The 24,504-nt window shown below is 39.1% G+C and overlaps 1 protein-coding gene across 10 annotated transcripts in view; it reads left to right on the top strand.

Annotated features, from left to right (window-relative positions):
* Positions 1-24,504, top strand: part of dclk2a (doublecortin-like kinase 2a) — an 80,447-nt gene that overhangs the window by 20,054 nt on the left and 35,889 nt on the right. For 7 of the 10 annotated variants that reach the window (XR_010904738.1, XM_067441351.1, XM_067441345.1 and 4 more), the window contains exons 3-5: positions 16,699-16,828; positions 22,329-22,436; positions 24,142-24,198. Coding sequence is in view for 9 of the 10 variants with exons in the window: in XM_067441351.1 (XP_067297452.1) it covers positions 16,699-16,828; positions 22,329-22,436; positions 24,142-24,198 (295 nt within the window). In the remaining variant the exon portion in view is untranslated. The remainder of the gene's footprint in view (positions 1-16,698; positions 16,829-22,328; positions 22,437-24,141; positions 24,199-24,504) is intronic. The other 3 variants (XM_067441347.1, XM_067441350.1, XM_067441353.1) reach the window with 1 other exon arrangement.

Raw genomic sequence — 24,504 nt, 5'->3', positions numbered from 1 at the left:
AGACAAGTCGATCTCCAGGGAAATGGCAGAGGGGAGGTACCATGCGAGTTGTCAAGAGGATGGGAAGAGGGGTCGTACACTTAAGTTATCATTGCGAACCCATATGCACCCTACACTGCCTTAAATCTTTTCCTACTGCTTCTTTATGGACCGTGCAAATGGCACTCCAAAAACTCATGATTCAAGCTCTGTTGGTTTTAAAAGTAATTTGTACATTAGTTGAAAACACTCTACATCGATTTTAAGAGCTAAAGCTTTTTCAAATCTGCTTAGAAATCAGAAATAGGAATGTTATGTTATGTCCCAAACACATGTTTTGTACCCAAGCCAATAATCTCAGCGTATAGTTGGAAAGGGATCTAATTTGCAAAGCTGCAGACTTGAACATAAAAACAGACAAATAAGTGGTCCTTAGATATATGTAATGGTCTAAAAATCAATGCAAAACATAGCAGCCTGACTGTAATATGAGGACTGCAGTGACTGTAAGTGGCCTACAATAAAACAAACTAGGATAAATAAAATAATATCACATTACAGTAAAACTCAGACAGACTTCTGATTAGAATGTGGGTCAATGACAAATAAGCGTGTACATGAAAGAGACAAATAATGCATGCATTTATTTTTCCCCTCATTGTTTTTAAGCATCATATCCTTGTCCAGCACTGACAATGAAATACATAGATTTAAGAAAAAGTGCAAATAAGAGTGTTTTATTGTCTGAATAGGTGCTGTGGGAATTTGTCGGGTGCTGGTTAGTGATTAACATAGCCCTGGAGTACATTAGCATACTAAAAGCCTTAAAGCGCTCTATGTTCGAATGACATCAGAATAATGTGAACAAGCAAATGATTTGTGATACGGTGTGATAGCAGGGACAACAGACTTCAGATCTCTTCAGGTCGTTTAAATCACATTAGATCATCAACCCAGCAATAAATAGGACACACTGTTTTCAGTACTCTACAATCTGTCTGCTAGGGTTTATTTAGATGTCTACCATAATCTCTTTGAGCTGTCAATCACTCATATTAGTTTTACCTTGCATTTAGAGAAGGAATAATGAAATCGGATATGATTTTATCTCCCTGAAAGGCTTATATTTCAAATTAAATGAATTATTACACAAAACAAGTGTAGTTTAGTTGCTTTCTTGCTATATAAAATGTGAGATGACTCTGGGTCCTTCCTTCCAGACCTACATATTATTTGCTTCACTTGTTTTAAAGGGCAGATCAGGATTAAAAAACTAATTGAGGTCAATCTTAAATTATCATGAATCTGAATAACAATAATTGTTTGTCTTCTAATTAATACAACAATAAGCATCTGCATATGCAGTAATAATATAACTAACAGTTTGTGTAGGTGCTTTTTGTAAATATTAGACAAAATAGAGTGTCTGGTGTTTATGGCTTGTCTGACGGGCCCTCCAGCTCCTAGGAGACACTGAGCTGGCACCCGACCAAACGTGTCAGTGGAGCCAGCCGGGGTCACCGTGTGATCTCAATGCCCTTTTTGTTTTTATCTGTCCAGTCTGGAGTCTTTTATCAAGTGATTCTGAAGGGTGCAGAAAAGGATTTCCACGTGCCCCATTGTTCATCGGTATCCCTTTCCTGTTTGTTGTCATTTTCCCTTTTGGTTTATACTAGAGCTGTCAAAACTTCTTCTTTTTTTTTTAACACATCAAAAATTATTTCACGCAATTGACACAGCATGTTTTTTTTATCTGTCATTCTTTGGCTGCGCTATATGATCACACTATCATTCGTTTAAGTGCTATTAAACCAGTCAAGTGCGATAAGATGCAAAAAATAAAATAAAAAAATTACTCAAATATGTACTGGCGTGTTGTCTGTGAAGTGGCTCTCTGTGAACAAACACCCGACAAAACTGCACACAGAATGCCTTACTGACTCACTGCTTTTTCATTTTTGTAGCTTAGTCAGGATTAATATATATTCAATTCATTAATTTATGCATCGGACAGAGTCAAACATTGTATAGTGTTTTGAGTATTCAATATATGTACCTGTTAGACCTATATACCTAAAAATCTTAAAGTGTCATCAAAAAACAGTAATAATTGTCAGGGTGTATGATGCAGCAGAGATAAGGAGATCCAGGACTTCCAAACAGACAGGCTTTATTGAAATCCAACTCAGAACAGAACATCAAACACCGTAATATAACGGGAGACCGGACAATGAGTGAGTGAACATGGGGGAACTAAATACACGCACTGAAGACAGACTAAACGAGGGGGACAGGTGACACAGACGACAATGAACTAAACACAGCTGAAATAGAATTAACTAATGAGGGTAACCAAGGAGACATGTGGCTGGAAACTAACAAAGGAGCATGTGACAAATTCAAACACAACGGAAACAGACTAACATGTGACAATAATTTAGAAAGAAATGGCTATTTTGCATTTGGATTCTAGCCCTCTGACTTGAATGCTTTGTTTGAAGGGTGTGTCTGCTGTAAGACCTCAGTGTAGACACCCACTGCTGTGATTGGCTGACATTGCATATACATATTAAGTATTATTAGTACTTTATATAAGTGTTGTTACATGTGGAACCTTCTCGAATACTTTTACTATATTTTTACTATTACAGCTGCCGAGATTAAGCTTGAAAAGTGTTGATTATAGCATTATATTTAGATTTCCATCACATGAAAGGTTGCAGTGATGAGCATTGAGCCGATGACAGACATGTGAATGCAGTGATCTCATCATTGCAACACGATTTCTTCAGTGTAAGAGCGCCACTACGGGCGTTATCGACAGACTTAGCCACTACAAAGAGATAAATCTATACTTCTTTGATGTAAAATACTAGGATTATTCATTATTACTTTAACTGTCATTACGGGTTTACAAATGAAATACGTTATTAACAGTTTAAGGGGGTCCTTGCTGGTTTCAGAACAGTTGGCACAGTCTGATATTTGAGCAAATGCTTTTGGGCAAAGCCAGTAACGTATTGCGACTTGTTCACAAAACAATTGCTGGTAAAATATACATTATAAACACACTGTAAAAAAAATTCAGGTCTCTAATTTTAAATTTTCAAGTGACTGATCACATCAAAATTTTTCAGTTGGCCAAATTTAATTTCTTTTTCTAATTTTAAATTGCATCAATTCACAGAATTTCAATTCCGCCAATTGAAAAATGTAGATGTGATCAGTCACTAGAATTTTTTTAATTGGAGACATTTTTTTTACAGTGTAAGTTAGCACTAACATCTAGGACATTAGGTATAAATAAACTGAATTGTGTGTCATCGCAATCTTGTTATTAACACAATCTCAAGCCGATTAGATTTCAGTTATACTGTAATGCTGGATGCCTATAATTAATGGTTACTTTTTTTTTTAAGTAGCCTACACTGAAAAAATTATATTTTTACTGCTTTTTCAAATTGCTTAAAGGTGTCATGAACTGGCTTTTTTAATTTTATACTGGTGTCTGAGGTCAACTAATGATATTTGTGTGGTTTTTACATTAAAAAAACATCATAACTAATAAGTAATAGGCTATTTTCTACACTGGTTTTGAGGCTCTCTCCAGAACGCTGGGTTTTGGTGGGTGTGCCGCACTGGAGATTGGGAAGTAAACGCCCACGGCTAGGATTGGATAAGATTTGCATATTTAATGAGCTTCAGCTCCCCTGTCAGTTCAGTTCAGGGAGAACCGGCAACCGGAATGATTTTCTCGATCACAGAGCTTGTAAACATCTTTATTAAATAAACACAATGATTTATTTATCATCGACCCGCAATTGATTGGACTATTTTTTTATATTACACATAGCCCATAAGATCAGTCGATTTAAGTGCAATTTAACATACACGTACGTGCGCCGCCCTTCAGGTGTCGAGAGAGAGAGAGAGAGAGAGAGAGAGAGAGAGAGAGAGAGAGAGAGAGAGAGAGAGAGAGAGAGAGAGAGAGAGAGAGAGAGAGAGAGAGAGAGAGAGAGAGAGAGAGAGAGAGAGAGAGAGAGAGAATAGCACAGATCAAGAACGGAATATAGTGAGATTCATTATCGGGCTTTGCGAGCCCTGGCCCATATGTGTCTGTGTCCAATGTGCTAAAGGTATGTTCTGTTAAACATGTACACATAAGCAAAACGATCTATAACAATGCACTACTATTACATATAAAAACAAGTTTTACACACAAAAGTTTGTTTACGGAGATTTGTTTACAAACGATTCCGCAGTGAAATGAAGTGAACATGTCTTTTCCACATGAGCTGGAACTTCATTAAAAATAAAGTTCAACCACACATTCCTAATATTAGGATCCGAAGGAAGCTTAGGCAGCAACTGTGTTCTTCCACAACCAGGAAAAGCGCAATATCTTAATCTTCCTCGGCATGTTTTGTTAGTTAGCTAGCACGAGCCCTCCATGAGTCGGTGGCCGAGGCTACTGGATTAAGGCCCTTTCACACTGGACGCGATTTTGACGTGCAAATAATTCCCCTAAGTTTGTGTAATGAGCGCTTCCACACCGAACGCGAATGTGCTGAGGCGAAAAAACGACATTTATTTTTTTCGTTTCGATGTCGATTTTTTTTTTACTCTAGCGGCAACAAAAACGGCTTCAACCAATCACATAAAAGGAAACAAAGGTGACGAGATGTCCAGTTGATGTCACAAGCTATTCAATCAACTTTAACCTTTGCCAGGCATGGCATTTCTCATGAGATTACAACTGTAAACTGTACAGCTGCAGCTGTGTTTGCCCACTGCATGATACAGACAGCAATAACTTAACTTATAAGGAAAGTTGATTTCTCAATTCATCACCCCTTTAATTAAAAAGAGCTAAAGCAACACAATTGCTATACATTTAGTCCTAAATGAATTTGATAGTGTTCAATCCACTTAAATCAGCACTAACTTTTGTAACTTTTGCACTCGGGGTCCCACTACAGTTGGGAAAAAATTATGTCCTCAACTACTGTCATCTCTGTCATCCTACAACAGGGGATGCCATCGCGCGTGCATTAGTTGACATGACAACCCTGATAGCCCTGAACTAGTGATGCGCGGGTCGTCTCATAACCCGCGGACCCCGTATGTCTATTTAATGGTCGCGGGTGCGGGGCGGGTTGTAAATATATATACAGTGGTGCGGTGCGGGCCAAATAACTTCATAAAAGCGGCCCCACAGGTTGGTGCAGCACTAACAGTTCCCCTGAACACTGCAAGAGGAGTTCAGAGTTCTTCTGGCGGCACGTGTGAAATGTCTTCATCCCAGGTACAGTCAGTGGCATTTGTTTCAGCATGTCATATGAATATAATTTCATGGGTTTTATTTTTTTCAAACGCCAAATAATCACGATGCTCACGTTTACAAGCTAGCGTCATTATAGCAGTCTATTGGTTACCGTTTTACAGAATCTATATGATACTTCAATTCAATGTTTGAGTGGAAGATAATCACCATAACAAGCATGACAGCATCGGTCGGGCACGCCTCCTTCAGCTCACGCCGACGAGCAAACGCTGGTCCAATGTTGATCCTTGTCCTGCCTTTAATCCCATCACTTTTTTGTTTCCTCTTATTGCTTTCCTCCAACAAAACTTTTTCTTTCTTATTTGTCTGTGCTGCTTCGGACATGACTATATTATCCGACGAACAAAGTTGGGCTCGCACGTCCGAATGTAAGGAAGTGTGGGTGTTGGTGGAAGTGACGTATATGCCGTAAAGCAGTCGAATTTTTGTAGTTCTTTTTGTTCGCGGGTTATTACCCGAAACCCGAAGTTTAAAAGTACGATTAAAAACGATACAGACCCCATCAGGCTATGGCAGACGTGTCATTCAACCTATTGTAAGTCGATTTATCATCACAAGAGTCTTAAAAAATATATTATGAAGGTTGAAAAGTTACCTAGTGCTCATTTAAATATAAGTCAAATTGAAGTTTACTTTATCCGTTTGTGTTTAGATTATATGAATGATTTGTTTTGTGTTAATTGAAACTGGGTGGGGCTTGTTAGTTCCCAGCATGCTTTGCACATGGCTAAATCAAGAGAGAGTAAATGTTATTTTACATGTGAAAGTGTTATTTTATGTATTTTTGAGCAAGATGAGAAAGGGGGAGACGTAATTGTGTTTAATAGTGGTTAATATTAAATTATGTTGGAATTATTAGAACAATTTAAATCACAGTGGTTTACCATTGTGGAGAAGAGTGGGGCATCTTTGGACTAATTCAACCAAAGTCATACCAGCTTTGCTGAATGAGCTTTTAATGCTTAGCATTTAAGATGCTAATGAGATAAATTACTAGCTAAAAGTTTCTTAACTGGCCAGTGCAGTACTATAATTCAATTGTGTAACATTAACGCATATGAAATTTAAGTGGATGAATGGTTATGAAACTTAATTCACTTTGAGACTACTTAATTGAGTCACTTAAAATGTATTCATTCCATGATGTTGAAGTTACATGAACAAATTATGTTTGTTTAACTTAATTGATTAATCTGGGACCGATGTACACAATTAAATCATGTAAATCCAACACTTTTTTCAGTGTATCAGTGATACTGGCCTTTATTTAAAAGCCATTATACAAATATTTAAAATATACCGTCTTTATTTTGTTTCTACATTATTTTGAAGATAATGCAAGGTACTAAATATAATACAATATGTTGTTGGTAACCCTATATGTCTAGATACAGCATATTATGTATTCATAATTCCAGTTTTACAGTCAATGCTGAGAAATTGTTATCCTACTCAAACATGAGTTTGGCATCATTATTTCTGCTAATTTGTCTAAAATACACAGTGCAAATAATATTGCTATTATAAAAATATACATACAAATGTTAAAAAATTGTAGTGGCAGATAAACCCTTTGATTGACTCTATCCCACACAGCAGATTTAGTGTGGGGACACGTTACTGCAGTTTGACAGCCCATCTCATCTCAGTGATAAATGAAAGCTGATGTCCCATTCTCCGCCTCGTCTTCATCAGTTAGACTTTTGATGACTGACTTCTGAGACGGCCTTTATTTTTCTTTTGTGAGCAGTTGAATCTGTGGGAGCTGTTTTAGCTCCACTGTAAAAATGTTAGTAAATTAGCAAAAAAGTAAGGTAACCTAAAAAGATTGCTTTACGTGGTAACATCTAAACTAACTGGTTTTAATGAACTCAAAAATATTATTTATTATACATATGTTTTGTCCCTTTAATCTGATTGACCAAGAGTTCAAAAGTTTGATGGTCAACAGTTTTTGTAAGTCTCTTATGCTCAGCAAGGCATTTACAGTAATATTGTGAAATATTATGACAATTATTATGACAATTTTGTATTTAAAGTCCCCCCTAGTCAATAATTACATCCCTTAAAACTCATCTTTGATCAGCAAAATTACATATTGTAATTTCTTTTCCTTTGAAAATAGTTTCTCCATGCTTCATTTATAAGAAGCCCTATGAATATGCAAATTAGTCACCACCTCCACTCAGCAAAGCTGAATTTTCAGCTGCCATTATTCTAATGGTGTCTGATTTTGTCATGATCTTTCAGAAACAGTTCAGAAGACCTTGATACATTTTTGTTTCAGGATTATTTGATGAATAGATGAATAGCGTGTTTAACAATTACATAGTACACAAAAACAAACATATCTACTACATTATGTATACAATATTGAATAGTTATTAAACTCACAGAATTGTAATGATTTGTTCTTGACCCATTCATGGGCACTCTTAGATTTTTTTTCTACTTTTTACATAATTTAATTTCCAACTCACTGATCTCTTTGGCAGCAGAAGTGCCCCATTAAATATGACTTTAAACGTATCAGTTTCTGAACACACAATCATAACTTAGTTTTCTCGGTGAAAGGCTCATTTGTCAACGCTGCCTTTAAAGGCATCAATTATTAATGGCTGATTTGAGGAAAGCCTTTCCTGTGCTTCAGTGGCTAATGGTTGACAAACTCCTCCAAGCCTAGAAGGTTCCAGCTCATCCATATCTAAGTCATTGATTTTGCTTAAAAGAAACAGCAAAGCTAACAGTATACATTAGCAGTAATCGGACATGTGCTGGGGCTGTTCTGTTTCTCCCCCCATCAAATCTGTTTGGCTAATGCTCTGATCTTAGCCTCGTGTTAACTCTTTGTTTAACATTCGTGTATTCTGCTTTGGATCAAATAAGGACACAAACACACCATGAAGTGAACCGCGGTATACCAGAGTGTGTGACTTTGTTTTGAGCATATAATTCATCCCCTTATCTCATTTATATGCTTTCTTTCTTTCCATCTTGACACTTTTTGGAGAAGTGCTGCTTTTATACCCTTTTATTACTGTCAGCCAAATAAGCTGAGCTGTTATTAGTCTCAGCACCCTGTCGGGTCTCTCTAGGCACAGGCCTGTACTTTACTGGGCTTTGTGAGATGGACAAGATTTAGAGGAGCTTAATAATACAAGTATTAATGAACACCTTGTAAGAAACTTAAAATAAAATGATCCGTATAAGACTTGTATATAAAATAGTAATGTTGATTATAATAATAAGTCAAATTTTTTTTTTTTTTTTTAGATCTAACAGCTATCATAGCATCTAAGCAACCATGAAAAATGTCTTAACAAACTCAGAGACCACCTTAACCTTAACAACACCTTAACAACAACAACACCTTAAATGTGTCATGAACTGGCTTTTTTATTTTTTTACACTGTTGTCTGAGGTCAAGTAATGATGTGATGTTTGTGTGGTTTTTACAGTCAAAAGCATCATAACTAATAAGTAATAGGCTATTTTCTACACTGGTTTTGAGGCTCTCTCTAAAACGCTGGGTTTTGGTGGGCGTGCCGCACTGGAGACTTGGAAGTAAACGCCCACGGCTAGGATTGAATAAGATTTGCATATTTAATGAGCTTCAGCTCCCCTGTCAGTTCATGAGGGAGAGGAGAGATTGAGGGAGAAGAGGCAACCAGATTGATTCTCTCGGCCACAGGGCTCATAAACGTCTTTATCAAACAAATACAATGATTTATTTTTCTCATCAACCTGTGATTGATTGGACTATTATTTTTACAATACACATAGCCCGCAAGTTTGGGCGATATAAGCGTGAACCGCGCGCACACACATACACGTGCGCCGCTCTTCAGATGTCAACTCGAGAGAGAGAGAGAGAGAGAGAGAGAGAGAGAGAGAGAGAGAGAGAGAGAGAGAGAGAGAGAGAGAGAGAGAGAGAGAGAGAGAGAGAGAGAGAGAGAGAATAGCAGAACAAGAAAGGAATATAATTGTTGTGTGTGCTGGGAAAGAAAGAACAGAAAGATCCAATTGCGAATAAACAATGGTTTATTACTCTCAAATCACACTGTCGATCAGAACAGTAAAGTCTCAAGGCAGAAAAGGCAGCTCAGAACAGATGGCAGCAAGGCAATGAGGCAGCTCAGTCCGTGAAGGGGAGACGGCAGGGCACTGGAGGAAATCCGTGAAGCGAATTCTCACGGCTCTGTTCCATGTGTGATAACACCTCTGGACGAAGGCGTGTGCGGAGGGGACCGCGACTTCGGATTTCAGACTTGGAAAAATAGGGGGCTGGTACCCTAAACTGCGGCCTTTCGCTTACATGGCCTTCCGACGGATGTGGTTTCCGACAGGGGGCCCCAATTTGTATCCAAATTTTAGAGTGAATTTTGTAAATTACTGGGGCGACAGTTAGTCTGTTACCCATGACCGACACTGGTAACGAGTTGTGAGCGTACTCAACCCAAGAAATCAGTTGGCTCCAAGAGGAAGGGTTCTTGGCAGCAATACATCGTAACACTCGATCAAGATCTTGGTTGGCTCGTTCAGTTTGACCATTGCTCTGGGGATGGAAACCCTAAGACAGACTAACTGTCGCCCCCAGTAATTTACAAAATTCATGCCAAAATTTGGATACAAATTGGGGCCCCCTGTCGGAAACCACATCCGTCAGAAGGCCATGTAAGCAAAAGACGTGGTCTACCACAGCCACCGCTGTCTCCTTGACGGAAGGTAATTTAGGCAAGGGAATAAAATGAACCATTTTCGAGAACCGGTCCACGACGGTCAAAACAACTGTCTTGCCCTGGGAGGGCAGGAGGGCGGTAACAAAATCTAGAGCGATATGGGACCAGGGTCTCGAAGGAACAGACAGCGGTTGGAGTAACCCATCTGGGGAGCGATTGGAAGTCTTACCCATGGCGCAAACTGAACAAGCCAACACAAATCCCCGGATGTCACGAGCCATACCAGGCCACCAGAACCATTGCTTTACCAAAAATTTGGTTCTATTAACTCCCGGATGGCAGGCTACATTGGAGCTATGACCCCATTGAATTCTGTCGGACCGAACTCCCTCCGGCACAAATAAATGATTCAGTGGGCCACCGGGCGGAGGCGTTACCCCTTCTAAGGCCGATTTGACCTCCGATTCGAGCTCCCATGTAAGTGCCGAGATGATCAGTCTCTCCAGAAAAATGTACTCAGGAGTGGATGGGCGTTCGGACCGGTCAAAAACACGAGATAAAGCATCGGGTTTGATGTTTTTAGAACCCGGCAGTACGATAGAGTAAATTCAAAACGTCCGAAAAAAAGAGCCCACCGAGCCTGCCTAGAGTTGAGTCTTTTGGCAGATGTGATATATTCCAGATTCTTATGGTCAGTCCAAACGATAAACGGAACCCCCGCTCCCTTTAACCAATGACGCCATTCCTCCAATGCAAGCTTAACTGCCAACAGTTCCCTGTTACCAATGTCGTAATTACATTCGGATGGCAATAAACGGTGAGACAAAAACACGCAAGGATGCACCTTGTCGTCCGAGGGAGAGCGCTGGGAAAGAACTGCTCCTACCCCCACCTCTAAAGCATCCACCTCCACCACAAACTGACGTGATTGATCACGGGCAATGAGAATGGGAGCCGAAACAAAGCGGCTCTTGAGGTTGGTAAATGCAGTTTTGGCTGCACCAGACCACCTGAACGTCACTTTGGGGGAAGTCAACGCTGTCAGAGGCGCGGCTAGTTGGCTGAAATTACGAATAAAACGGCGATAAAAATTGGCGAACCCCAGAAACCTCTGCAGGGCCTTGCGGAAATCTGGGGGTGGCCAATCTATCACAGCCTTAACTTTGCCGGGATCCATGCGCATTCCCTCGGACGAGACGATGTGTCCTAGGAACGGAACAGACTGTGCATGGAAAGCGCATTTCTCCACCTTGACAAAAAGCCCATTCGCTAGCAACCTCTGGAGCACTAGTCAATTGTGCTGGACATGTCCCTGGAGAGACGAAGAAAATATCAAAATGTCATCCAAGTAGACATAAATTAACTGATCGACCATGTCTCCCAGCACGTCATTGACTAGTGCTTGGGAGACTGCTGGGGAGTTGGACAGCTCAAAAGGGATGACCAAATATTCAAAGTGCCCCCTGGGTATTAAACACAGTCTCCCATTCACCCCCCTCTCTTATGCGGACCAAATGATAAGCATTTCGTAAATCCAATTTTGTGAATATGGATGCTCCCTGCAACCTCTCAAAGGCTGAAGACATCAACGGCAAAGGATAGGTAATTATGTTGTTCAGCCCTTGGTAATCAATGCAAGGTTGCAGGATCCATGCTTCTTACCCACATGGATCCATGCAAGGATCCATCCTTCTTACCCACAAAAAAGAACCCCGCCCCCACCAGAGAAGAAGAGGGGCGGATGAACTTGGAGGCTAGCGAATCAGAAATGTATTTCTCCATGGCCTCCCTTTCTGGAATAGAAAGTGAGTAAAGCTTGCCCTTAGGTGGAGACGTACCTGGAAGGGGAGATGAGGAGGAAGAGAAGCAGCCCTGGACTTACTGAACACTTCCTTCAGGTACGTCCTCCTTGGGCACGTTAGACAAATTCACCGCCTCCTCCTGTAACACAGAACTAGACACAAATGTACGAGCAGACACAAGACAAGAGGCATAGCACTGATTACTCCAAGCAGATACCGAACTGCGTCCCCAGTCAACCCTGGAGTTATGCTTGACCAACCAGGGATGACCGAGGACGACGGGAATGAGGGATGTGTCAGTGATGTAAAAAGTGATAGTCTCTGTGTAGTTGCCTGGTTGAAATGCCCCGCCGCACCACAGTACATACATCGTCCCTCAGCTCTTCGGCGCTCTCTCTCTTGCCAGGAAAGCCGAGCTCGACTCACCTGCATGGGCTCTGTGTCGCTGGGTGGGCTGACCTTGTCTCTAATCGGGAACTGGAAAGGCTCAGAAGATTCTCTGACAAGGGTTTGCCAGTCTTGCATCTCCAATCTGGAGTCCACCCATAGTGCTAAATCCATCAGATCATCTAGGCAGTGGGGAAGTTCCAGGGCGTAGATCTCCCGTTGGACACGGTCAGCCAGCCCATGCAGGTATCTGTCCCACTGCGCCTCTTTGTTCCACTTACTCTCAGCGGCCAATGTCCGAAACTGGATCATGTAATCCGACACCGAATCCTTGCCTTGGCGTATGTCTGAGAGTTTGCAGGCCGCTTCGCTACCCATTGCAGCACGGTCAAAGACCCGTCTGAGTTCTGCTGAGAGTGCCCAGAACGAAGAGCAGCAATGATGGTTGTTCTCCCACACCGCCGTTCCCCAGACCGCCGCACGGCCAGACAGCAAGTTGATCACCAGCGCAACCTTGGCTCTCTCTGTGGCGAACGTAAGCGGCTGAATTGAAAAGAACAGAGAACAACGAGTCAAGAAAGGTCTGCACAACTCCGGCTCACCCGCGTATCTCTCTGGTGTAGGAATGCGTGGTTCAGGATGGTTAGAGCCAGCGACTGGGTTGGGGGGAACGGATGGCGGGCTGGGCGCAGTGGGCGATGTCAGCTGTTTCAGTTTATTTGAGTCGTGAGCTCGGACACCTGCTTCACAAGTGCCTGCACGGCCCGGGCATTGGCGGTGACATGTTCCTCTTGCCACTCCATACGTTGACTATTGGCTGTCAAATACTCCTGTAATTCAGCCATTTTCGCTGGATCCATTAGATCAGATCGTTCTGTCGTGTGCACTGGGAAAGAAAGAACAGAAAGATCCAATTGTGAATAAACAATGGTTTATTACTCTCAAATCACACTGTCGATCAGAACAGTAAAGTCTCAAGGCAGAAAAGGCAGCTCAGAACAGATGGCCACAAGGCAATGAGGCAGCTCAGTCTGTGAAGGGGAGACAGCAGGGCACTGGAGGAAATCCGTGAAGCAAGGAGGCATGGGCAGACACGGTCGGCTGGAACCGGAAACAATCCCACAATGAACACGAACGAACAGGAAACCCACAGGACACACTGCAACAATCTGACACAAGACTGAGTGAGACACAGGAATATATGGGCCCGGTAATGAGGTGCAGCAGGTGAGAGTGATCGGTGATGAGTAATCAGTGACCACGCCTCCAACAACACCACACAACACAGACAGAAGGAGATGGTGAATTCGTGAACCGTGACAATAATGAGATTCATCGGCCGGCCAGGCTTTGCGAGCCCTGGCCCATACATGTCTGAGTCCAGCGTGCTAAAGGTATGTTCTTAGACATGTACACTTTCATTCCTCCCTAAAAGCCCAAACTAGTAAACAAATAAGTGAGTGTTGTAAAATGCAGTTTTGTTGCTTAAAGGGTTAGTTCACCCAAAAATGAAAATTATTTCATTAATTACTCACCCTCATGTCGTTGGACACCTGTAACACCTTCGTTCATCTTCAGAACACAAATGAAGATATTTTTGTTGAAAGTTGATGGCTGAGAAAGGCTTCAAAAAGGCCTCCATTGGGATTCAGTACATTTCCACTGACCCACTCACAAGACCCATAAAAGGCACTAAAGACTTTGTTACAAAGTCCATCTCACTACAGTGGCTGTAAAATAATTGTACCAAGCAGCGAGAACAGTTTTGTGCGCAAAAAAAATCAAAATGCGCAAAATCATGTTTGCTTGTTTGTTCATTTGCAATCGTACTGTCCCTCACTTCAGCGATGATAAAGACCCGTTCATTTCTACACCGTATATAGCATCTAAATCTCCTCACTGTCTGTTTCAAGCGTCAGCTCACAAAATGTGTCCGAAAAGTAAGTATACTCCTAATATGTTTTTTTTCTCTTTTCATGATCGATATAACCCTTATCAGGTCATAATTGTAATATGTCGTTAGCTGGACTGTTTTGCTTGTGTACTATCGAGTTGTTCATGAGAACGGTTTGTGTTTTTGTGATCGCTATAGCTCTTATCTGGTCATAATTGTAATATGTCATTAGTTAGACTGTCGGCTCGTGTCCTGTCAAGTTGTTCATGAGAACGGGTTGTGTTGGATATTCACTTATCATTGAATATTCAAACTGGATTAGTAAAACACAAATTCTGCCATAGTCATTGCCTGGGTTACGTATGTGTGGGGCAAAGTTATCAAAATAGGGCAGAGACCCCACCTTTAATTAAATATTTTAGAGTTGAAAAAATGTTTTTTTCTTAGATTCTTATGTTGTACCCCTTTTTGTGCAGTATATTCTGATAGTGTATATGCTTTGGAATGTAGATTGTAAATGTTTATCATGTGCTTCCAACAATCAGTTTACAGAAACACTTATGACTCCATTCCAGACGGCACTTTGTTTTACAGATCCAATACATCAGCTAAAACATTTCAGGCATGTTTAATAGTCTCACAGTGTGTCTGTAGTCTGCCTCTGTACTCAGGCCAACAACTGGGCACATATGTTCCTCTAATCTGCTGATTGATGGGAATACTGCTCAAGATCCGTCCCACAGACCGGCCATCTTCACAATTCAGGACTTTATGTGATTCAGAGAGAAAGAAAGACTTAATAATGCTGAGTTGTTTGATGTGTGATGTATTTTTATGTTTGCAGTGAGAATATTTAAAGATTAAACACCTCTTTTGCCATTAAAGGCAGCTGAATAGCTGATTTATCATAAGCATCACGTTTATAAAGTCCTAGATCGGTCTTAAAACAATTCTCTCTCTGCCTTTTTGTCTTTCTCTATACAGTATCAGACACATGAAGGGGAAGAGGGGGCTGTGTTTCTCTCCATCTGTCTGTGATCTTTCACTCAATTCCATGTAGATGTGTGTGTGTGTGTGTGTTTGATGGAGCTCCACATTGGGACCATCTGTTTCTTGCTGCCCACCTCCATGTGTGGAGGAGTGGGCTGAAATCCGGACGTCATTCTTTGCCCACTACAACTGCGGCTGTGTGTGTATGTGGGTGTGTTTGCATGTGCTCTTAAGTTGTTTCTTTTTTTGTATTCCTACAGTGACACATTGTATATCACTCAGGCTGAATTCAGATTTGGTCTAAAGTTGTGGTGCACTGAAATTTTAACTGTAAAAATATTTACCCGATAATACATTTTTGGTTCAGGCCAAAACAGCTTTGGAGGGCCAAAATCAAGGTGACGTTATAGCTCTTCTCCAAAGACTGCATCACCATATATTTTTCACACGACTTGAATAAGCTTCAACAGGGAAACATCAAGCAGCAGCGTGGACACTAGGGCTGGGTTGACAACAATGATTTCTTGCTTTTAATTCATCTTTATTTTGATGAAACAATATGACTTACACTGTGCTGTTTGACGGATGGACAAACATTACTAAACATTATCTTCAGTGCACATCCCATCTAATAATCACAATAAGCTTTGTTCTTTATTACTTTTGATATGAAACAAACTCTCTTTCAAATTCTGACAATTTTACAACGGAATTCAATCAATAACTGTCATTTGATCTTGCTTGTTAATGTGGCAGTACAGATTGCTTTAGATGCCTCAGTTCAAGCGACATAAACCAATTATCTGTTTTTCTTTACTACTGGTAATAGCACAAAATAAATATGAATGAATGAACATCATACAGTACAACTACAACATGTCTCACAATCGCTCGATCAGTGTTTCAGCCATGTAAAGAAGTCAATAAAACAGCTTGTAAAGACTGTTGCATATGACATTATTTATTAGCCGTTTTATTAACTTCTTTACATTTATTTCAGGAATGCCATTCAAAGTCTATAGATCATTAGTCAGTTAAAACAAAAATTCTAGAGAAGAACATTTTAATATATTACTTATTCCTTATATTATTACGTATTATGTCCTTTTTATTTTATTATCTGTCATTAAAACACGTTTATTTTTGCAGCCACTGTTTGAATGGTTTTTAATCTCCGTGTAGAATACTGAACCAAAAATGATGGTTTCTATTTCTGGCTGTGTCTTAGGTGATCCTTACTCCAGTTTTAACATGTGTGTGTTTGTTAAGCTATTGGCAGGTCAACACATAATCTGCAGAACGCCATAAGGAAAAGGAATTCCTGTCATTGATACAATTCTACAATCATACTTTTAGCTACCATTGACTTCCTTCAGTTCCAGTGAACAGATTCTATCATGTTTATGTCCTGATTCTCATATCTGTGCAAAAGGAAAAAAAAGAACAATCAGTCTGAATCTAGCTACTGGTATTTCTAACTCCTGAATAGACTGCAGCGCAACAATGTGAACTGATTTATCAGTTGATCAGATAGCTATTACAGTCACATGGTTACTTCCATTCATTTCTCAAACAGTGTTTCTCTCTTTTTCTCTTCCCCCACCCCTTCCTCTCTCTGTTCAGATTACATGTTTGCAGGATTTTTTCGGGGACGATGATGTATTCATCGCGTGCGGCCCTGAGAAATACCGTTACGCACAGGATGATTTTGTGTTGGATCACAGTGGTAAGGCTTCCACAGCCTTTATAACCGGTAGGCTCAGCTAAACACTAACTTCATTTCAACCCTATGTTTCTCATACTAAACTCTAATAAAAAGCATATCCCTTCACTACACTTGACATATCACACACACACACACACACACACACACACACACACACACACACACACACACACACACACACACACACACACACACACACACACACACACACACACACACACACACACACACACACACAAAACACAGCGCGCGCACACACACACACGTTTGTTTTTGTGAAATGTATAGTTTTGTGAAACTATACAGTATTTTTATAACCCCTACACTATCCCAGCCCCTAAACCTACCCATCACAGGAAACATTCTGCATTTTTACATTTTCAAAAAACTCATCCTGTATGATTTATAAGCCTTTTGAAAAGTGGGGACATGGGGAAATGTCCTCATAAGTCACTCTCTTCTGTAATACCTGTCATACCCATGTCATTATACACATTTGTGTCCTGATACATCACAAAAACAAGCACACACACACACACACACACACACACACACACACACACACACACACACACACACACACACACACACACACACACACACACACACACACACTTGGTTCATTATCTTTGTGGGGACTCACATAGACTTAATGATTCTTATACTGTACACTGTAAATTATTTCTATCCCCTTACACCAATCCTACCCCTAAACCTACCCATCACACAAAACTTTCAGCATGTTTACATTTAAAAACAAACTCATTCTGCATTTATAACATAAGCTTGTTGTTTCATAGGCACCATGGCGTTTTTTTTGTTACGCAGTGTCACGTTTACCCATGAGTCAGTGTGTATTTAGGTTGAAGTCCCCACAGAAACGCACGCACGCACACGCACGCACGCACGCACGCACACACACACACACACACACACACACACACACACACACACACACACACACACACGCCTGCATCTATTCAACCCCAATTCCAGAACAGTTTGGACAATTCCAGGACAATTAGTAAAATGATTTGTTAATACTCTTGAACTTTCATTTTAAAAAGTACAAATAGTTTTTTCCCTAATATTTTGGATCAGTTGGCCAAATTAATAGTATTTTGTAAATATAAACATATGTTGATTTTGATGGCTGCAACTCAAAAAAAAGAAAAAAGAAAAAAAAGAAGAGAGATAAAGGGTAAATAAAAGAAGTGAAAAGATTACAGAATATCCAAGTAAAGCGGTTTTGAAACTGTCAATAAGCAGGTGAACTTATACAACTGGTGGCTAGGGTATTGTGTTCTGACATTAAAGGAAGATCCACCGAAGGCTCAGTCTTTGCAAGCAAAGATGGGTCATGGCTCACCAAATTTGTTCCAAATTTCATGAGACAATTGTCAAACAATTCAAAAATGACATTTTCTCAATGCAAAGTATTTAGGTCTGTCACCATCTACCATAAATAATATTGTGAAAAGATTCAGGGAATCCAGAGAAATCTCAGTCCATGTAGGGCAAGGCAGGAAACCTCTGTTGAATGTGCATGAACCTCGAGCCCCTTCAGATGGCCCTGCATGAGAAACCATCATGCTACTGTGTTTAAAAAAAGCCACATGGGCTCTGGAGTACTTTGTATAAAATCCAGTACAAAGTACTTTGTATATACACTCTGTATAAAGAAATGCAACTTGAATCTTAGCTAATATCAGATGGTCAGCAGACAGTGATAAATGTGTGCTGTGGTCAGATAAATCGAGCTGGTTTTCGGGAAAAATGGACATTGAGTTCACAATCCCAAAGACGAAATGGACCATCCAGACTTTCATCAGTGACAGGTGTAAAAGCAAACATCTGTCGCAACTTGGATGTGTGTTGCAGCAATCAAAATCTAAATGTGTTTATATAAGTTGCTCAGTGAAAATATTTAACATACTTTTGTCAGATAAATAAAGGGGTCAGAGAATTAAAAAATAACATTTCTGGAATTTGGTTGTACATTAATAAACTTCCATTCAAAGGTTTGGCATCAGTGAGATTTTTTTGTGTGAAATAAATGAATACTTTTATTCAGAAAGGATGCATTTAATTAATCAAAATTAAGATTCTATTTTAAATAAATGCTGTTCTTTTGATTTTAGAAAAATTATCACAATTAATTAAAAAATTATAAGTTTTCACGAAAATAAAAATCAGCAAAACTGTTTTCGACTGTGATAAGAAATTAGATGAGTCAACAACAACAACAACAACAACAAAGTTACAAAAAATAAGTTAAAAATACTCCTTCCATTTTCTCACAAGTTCTCACATTCATTTTCTTAAAAAGTAACTAAGTAACGAAATTAGTTACTTTTTAAGGGAGTAATGCAATATTGTAATGCATTTTCAAAGTAACATTCCCCAACACTGCTGGTAGCGCAATAGGTAGCCTAAAATTTTCCGCGGTTGAATTGTGCTACCTGCTGTTTTAATGGGAGGTAGCAAAATCTGACAAAGTAGGACACATCAACAGAACACCGTAACATGCATCTCGACGACATAAAACTCTCACCATGCGTGGGCAAAACTGCTGTGGGGTAAAACTGTGGCTCTCCGTCTCTGCAGTCAGACCCTTCTCTTTTTTTCCAAGTTATCTAAGTATGTCAGACACTTTCAGATGCTCTCAACGCAATAGCAGGGCACGCTCCGGACTTTTTAGCTCCGCCCACACGATATGCCTCCAGCCGCTCGGTTTTATCTCGGAAAGACTCGCTACTGCAGATCTGTCTTTTATAAATATCATAAAACTAAAGACTTTCCGGAGATATGAAGGATGCAATACTACTCTATAGGTACTCAAGATTGACATGAGATTGAAACATGAAACTGTGTGACCCCCCACCCCCAATAATATTTCACAATATTAATGTCTATATACTATATTTTTGATCAAATAAATGCAGCCTTGCAGAGCACAAGAGATGGTTGTCTATATCTCACCTGGTCTTTTTATATTGAGAATTTAGTTAAACAAATGTGGAAAATATTTTATAGGGAATAAGATTACTACACTGTAAAAAAATTATTGTTGGTTTTTGTTGGTTTAACTTAAAAAAGTAAGTAACCTGGTTGCCTTAAAATTGAACACCATTGAATTGTCTCCTATATGATACAGTTCTGTATACGGATTTAAAAAAAAAAAAAAATTATAGGATCACAATAGTATAATTTGCATAATGGAATCGTTCATTCACATTCATTCACTGGGTTGCAAAAATGAATCCATTTTCCAGAATGAACACAAGGGACCTAAGGATTACCATTGTCAGAGGAAGTGACCTTATTATGAGAAGTTCCTCACCATTGTTCAGCATGCAGTTTGTGTTTGTCTACTAGTGAACATGAAAGTGCAGGTGGGGAAGTGAAGATTTCTGTGGCCATGAAGTTCTAAATAAAATCATATGACCTTGCCTATAATTTCCGTCCTGATTGCTGAAACGCCTCCATTTCTAGTAGCATTTACCACACACACACACTGTGATAACTTGATTCATAGCTGGGTGAATTTAGTTCAACTTCTTGGCATTTTGTCCTAGTTCTTCTCTGCTGCCCCACTTAGACTAAGTAGGACTTTTCCAAAAATATAAAGAAACGGTAAGTTTGCGTCTGCGACTGTATTTACTGCTCAGCCATTTCTCTATGCAGCAAAACTGGAGTGTCCTTAAAACACAAGCCCACCCCAAATCTAAATCTTCTGTAACTAAAGAACTCATTACACGTTATCTCTCAAATTTTGCTGTGAAATGCTTACATTAAGCCCCATGAAACAGATTAGCTTGGCAGTAATGGCATTTTAATAATGCCATTTGGCTTGTTTTAACTTCATCACTCCATGATCTAGTGCTCATCTGCTAATTTATCACTGCTCGGCGTCATTAGCAAGTGCCGTGTAATCGACAGGACAGCTCGGGCCCACTATATCTGCTGTACAGTATGAGTCAGTCATTCCTAAGCTCTGCACCCACTGCTCTCAGACTCATAGGTATTGGGTAGAAAATTTGATTACACCAGTGCGGAAGGCTTCACAGTCTTGGCACATGTGAATATATCTGCAGATACCACTCATTTACTAACCAACATCGGCTCCACTATGTACTGACATCAAAAATAAGTACAATGTACTTACTGTGTTCAAATTGTATTGCCAAACACCTTTGCTGATATTGAAGTTGGATACAGGTAGAGTTAGGGACAGGTGTGGTGTTATGGGTATGTTTAAGGGTAGGGTTAGGTGTAAGGGAAGTGTCAACTGTGTAAATACAAATGTTATTAAAGAAATTAATTACAGACGTAATTACATGCAGGTATTTTTAAAATGTAAGTACAATGTAAAAACATATATGTACACAATAAGTGCATTGTATAAAATGATTAATTACAATGTTAGTACATAGTAGTTAAGGTCACCTAATATAAAGTGGGCCCCAAACATCTATATTAAGATACTACAGGATACCTGATTCTATACAAGCATTTTTTGTGTGTATGCTACTACACATGAATGTTCCTATTTGTGTGTCTGTTACACTGCAGATGCTTTAAATCACCAGATTTATACACAACCATTTGGAAGTCAGGGGGTTAATATGATTAAAAAAATAAAATAAATAAATTTTCTTCAACATATTTTCTATTTCAAATGATCGCTCTTATTTTTAACTTTCTATTCATCAAAGAATCCTGCATTTTTTTAATCATAAAAATATTAAGCAACACAACTGTTTTCAATACAATTTGAAGTAATCTTTCTTGAGCTCCAAATCAGCACATTAATGATTCCTTAACAATCATGTGACACTGAAGACTGGAATTAAGCATTACACCAAATGTATAAACTACATATTGACATATTAAAATAGAAGCCATTTTAAAATTGTAATAATATGTCATTTTGGACCAGAAAGCCAGTCATAAGCCACACAGGTATATTTGTGACAATTGCCAACAATACATTGCATGGGTCAAAATTATCGATTTTTAGGATATTAAGTAAAGATCATGTTCCATGAAGATGTTTAGTTTATTTCCTACAGTAAAAATATATACAAACAATGCTTATTAGTATTAATATGAATTGCTATGGAATATGCTAATAGTTGTATCTCATATCATAACAAACCAAACATCAATTGATGGAAAGCTTATTTAATCAGCTTTCAGATGATGTATGAATCTCAATTTCAAAACATTATGACTGGTTTTGTAGTCCAGGGTTACATATTTCACAATATAGCTGGTTTTATTATATTTTTTTTTTATCAAATAAATTCAACTTTTCAGAGCATGAGATACTTCTTTCAAAAAAAAAACAAAAAAAAAATCCCCAAACTTTTCAATGGTAGTGTACAATTAGTTTGAAACTGGTAAAGACATTAACTGCTCCCAATCTTTGTTGGTATTTTGAAAACTTTCTGAGACCTCATGAGACATTATATGACGTCAAGTATTTACATTCCCTGCTAATTTATTGTGTCTCTGTGTCCAGAATGTCAGGTGCTCAAGTCTTCTTATTCTTCTCGTTCTGCTCCTCCTGTGAGATACTCTGGTAGTAAAAGTCCAGGACCCACCCGCCGCAGCAAATCCCCTGGTTCGGGTGAGGATACACTTCACCACCAACATAGTCAAGTAGCTAGTTGTAATGAACTGCTACGAGACACAAAGGTTGGCAATCCAAACACTGCTTTCATGCAGGATAATCTACAATCGTAGTCAAAAACAGGCAAAAGATCATACACATGCAAGCAGTCCAAACTGGCAAACAAAACAGGCAATCCACAGAACAGGCAAGTAGTACAAAAACCAAGAGACAAGAAACCAGGGAAAATGCTCAAAAATGCAGTAATACAACAAACAAAACTTTGCAATAAAGTGGTTTATAAAAGGCTGAGGTAATGAGGTAAATGAGACACAGGTGTAAACAATGAGTGCTGATAAGTCAGGGCAAAGGACTGTGGGAAATGTAGGCTTAGATGGAATGACAGTCCAGGGTGGAGTGCCCTCTGATGGTAACAAGGGGCACTCTCATTGCTGAATTGTGATGCTAGTAAAGTAATGCATTACTTTTAAATGAAATCAAAATATCAGATAATTTTTCAAATAAGTAACAGATGCCTGAGGAAGATCGAAAGATCGAAACGTTTCAACAATAAATCACTTTTAACTGCAAGTTGATAGTGTGCGGGACTTCCCTTTTCATTTGTTTATAATTGGACTTTTTTTGTCCTGCTCTCCTACGCACCTATCACACACAGGTGTGCGACGTTTATGTGATTGATCAAATAAGTAACACACCTTTGTTTTTCCATTTATTGACTGACACGCTTTCCTGTCCCCACGCTGAGAGAAATTGGGAGAGACATTGTGTGCGCTGTAAACATGATAGTTATTGTAGATCTAGACCAAATATGAACATGCATTTAAACTCACAAAAACAGATTCAGTGTTCCTAAATATGAATAAAAACAGTGAAACACAAACTTAGAATATTTGTATGTTAAAGGTGCCCTAGAATGAAAAATTGAATTAACCTTGCCATAGTGAAATAATAATAGTTCAGTACATGGACATCACATGAGTCTCAAACACCATTGCCTCCTCTTTCATATGCAAATCTTGTTTGTGAAAAACACCATGAAAAAATAGGCAAATCTCAACATAACACCAACTATGACGAATTGTTACAAAGTTCTCAATTCTTCGGTTTGCATGTAGGGACCCTCATTGTGCTACGTGTTAGTGTGAGGCTATTTTGAGCCTTGTTAGTGGTATTAACTAGTGATTTGACTTACCCTGTGCCCCATAGACAAGTGTTATAAGCTAATCTGTTTTTAGAGATAAAACACTTTACATTCGACTTTCATGCAAAACGCATCCCAGAGAACGATCTACTCGGTAACCATCTGTTAATTACCCCTAGGTTCATTTCTCACCGGAGTTGTCCTTATTAAATAATACAAATATACTTTATGTATTTAATCTCAATTTATTAACCAATGTCTTTGGTGCTGACCTTCTATAATCCAATTCAACCATACGGATAAGAAATAATTAACTACGTTTGTTTGAAAATTTTTGTTTGAGCTGTGCCTTCTACTGTGAATTTGTGTGTGAAAACTGTGAAGACATGAATTTACATTTGCTTCAGCTTTTACCCCATACTTACAGAAGGCAGGTTTGGGAAGAATAACAGCAACTGTAACTGAATTTCTAACTTTGTGATTGACTTGTCAATTCCTGTCATGTTTCTTTTTCCACTAATTTCTGAAACTGTTGGTTAATTGCTCTCCTCTCCATTGTAGTAAGAAGAACTGCTGGACACTTCTCTACAAACAGTCAATCTCCGGTCAAATCACCAAGTAAGTTTCAATGGTCATACAGCACTATATTTTTAATTATTAGTTTTATTAAACTATTAGTTTACACCAAAAACAGTCATAATTTAGTTTTACATTACTATTTCCATCTTCCTTTTGACCCTTAGAAATAAACCGAATGCTTTTCTGTCGTACATTTAAGACTTCAAAAGGTAAATGACTTCTGTTGTGATAGGCTAACCGCTTCTCATGCATTGTTCATGGAAGGTTTTTTTTTCCTGCTACATTTTAGTTGGATGTTTAACATTTTTTTTTTAAAAAGTAATACTTGTTTTCACATTCAGAGAA

This window comes from Pseudorasbora parva, chromosome 4 (assembly GCF_024679245.1).
Source record: "Pseudorasbora parva isolate DD20220531a chromosome 4, ASM2467924v1, whole genome shotgun sequence".
In the NCBI taxonomy this organism is placed as follows: Eukaryota; Metazoa; Chordata; class Actinopteri; order Cypriniformes; family Gobionidae; genus Pseudorasbora; species Pseudorasbora parva.
The sequence above is the reverse complement of the archived record's forward strand: the minus strand, read 5'-3'. Positions and strand labels throughout refer to the sequence as shown.